We start from the raw sequence: 1,816 nt of genomic DNA on the forward strand, positions 1-1,816 counted from the left end.
GCCGAGATGGGAGGGTGCCGCGCCTCCCTTGCTCCCGCGCGGAGCCTCCGGCCCTGACCCGGCCTCACCCTCGGGTTTCAGCGTCCGCCGCCCTGACCTGCCCGGAGGAGGAGAGCGCGTTCGAGGGCGACACGGTGACCCTGCGGTGCACCTACGAGGGGGCGCTCAGGACGCGCCCCAAGTACTGGTGCAGGGAGGTCGGCGTCTTCATCTCCCGCTGCGCCAACAAGATCTTCTCCGGAGAGGACGGCCAGGAGGTCAGGCAGGGCCGCGCGTCCATCCTGGACCGCCCGGGAGAGCTGGCGCTCGTGGTGACCCTCAGGGGCCTCACGCTGCAGGACTCGGGGAAGTACTGGTGCGGGGCCCAGAAGCTGGGCCCGGACGACGCCTGCCTGGTCGCCCTGGCCGTCCTCCCAGGTAACAGCGACGCTCCCACTGGAACGCGGGAGCCCTGCCGCTGCCATTACTTTTTATAAGGTTTTTCTAAACAATCGCCCTGGCCGTCCTCCCAGGTAACAGCGACGCTCCCACTGGAACGCGGGAGCCCTGCCGCTGCCAGCCTCACCCCCTGCGGTCACCGGGCCCCTGCGGGCAGCAGTGGGGCACAGAGGGCGAGCCTGGCAGGGTGTGCCTGAGGCAGCGTGCGGGGCTCAGGAGGAGATGGGCATCCCAGAGACAGTCAGGGGAGCTCCTGAGACCTTCCGGGGGGACAGCCTCAGTGTCACCTAAGCTGTGGCCACCGCGCTCCCCACCCTGTCTCCTTCCCGACCTTGAGGCCCAGGGTCGGGTCAAGGGGCGCCCGGGGCTCTGGCACCGCCCCAGGCTCAGCAGCCCACAGGACCTGCTGAGCCAAGAGGAAGGAAGCCAGAGAGGGCCTGGGGTGGTGGCAGCCCCTCCTGAGGTCAGTGCTCTCCTCACAGACAGGAGCCCGAGGCGCAAGAGACAGGTTTGCCCGGGGTTCCGAGGCAGGAAGCAGCAGAGCTGGGGCTCTCCCACAGGCCGGCGCTGGCGCTGGCTTTCTCCCTTCCCCTCCTGACCCCACGGATGCCCCATCCCTGCCCCATCCACCCTCAGCGCCAGGTCTGCGCGGTCCAGAGTCTTTCATTCTGGGGAAGACAGCGAAACCCTCGCAGCAACCTCCGCACTCTGCACTGGAGCGCTTCACTGATGGCAGCTGAGCGGCCCGGCCTGCTGCCCAGAGCTGCAGAAAGGAAATGAAAAGCCCGCATCAAGTCTGCCCCACCCTGTGTCTCCAGTTTGGCAGTTCTCAGGGGGCTCAGACGTGGTTTTGCCCACTTGTGACCAGTTGTGCCTGCTTTTGAGGGGCCCCTTTTGCTCCTAACCTGTGTGTGCCCTGCGCACTGTCACGGGGGCCTTCCGGTCACACCTCAGTGGTCTCTGGTGACAGCTGAGGGACGGGGACAGGGCAGCCAGGTCAGCGGACGGGCGGGTGGAGGCAGTGGCTCCCGTGAGCACCGGGACAGGTGTGTGGCTCTGGGTGTCCCAGCCCCACGGGGACCCAGAAGGAAGTGAGTGCCGTGTGTCAGCCCCATGGGTGAGCGTGTTCTCTGGGTGCTGAAGGAAGCGAGGGACTGGCGCCTTTGAGCTGATGCCAAGCACCGGCCCCATAGAAAGGGAAGGCACCGTGCAAGGGGAGCCGCCTGGCAGGTGCAGGTGCAGGGGGAGCCAGGTGGACGGCAGGGTGTGGCTGGCACCCCGGGGCGCACAGTGACCCCTGGCCAGAGTTGAGCTGGCCCTCCGAGGGCGGGCGTCAGCGCCTCTGCATGGTTGGGAGCCACTGAGTGTCCTGTGCCGG

The 1,816-nt window shown here is 67.6% G+C and overlaps 1 protein-coding gene across 1 annotated transcript in view; it reads left to right on the forward strand.

Moving 5' to 3' along the window:
* Cd300lg (CD300 molecule like family member g) overlaps positions 1–1,816 on the forward strand; it is a 14,216-nt gene that overhangs the window by 7,099 nt on the left and 5,301 nt on the right. Inside the window, exon 2 of the mRNA XM_033763140.1 lies at positions 7–417. Within this exon, the coding sequence (XP_033619031.1) occupies positions 7–417 (411 nt within the window). The remainder of the gene's footprint in view (positions 1–6; positions 418–1,816) is intronic.

The sequence above is a fragment of the Fukomys damarensis genome, unplaced genomic scaffold (genome assembly GCF_012274545.1).
Source record: "Fukomys damarensis isolate Sample0158 unplaced genomic scaffold, DMR_v1.0_HiC HiC_scaffold_13, whole genome shotgun sequence".
NCBI lineage: Eukaryota > Metazoa > Chordata > Mammalia > Rodentia > Bathyergidae > Fukomys > Fukomys damarensis.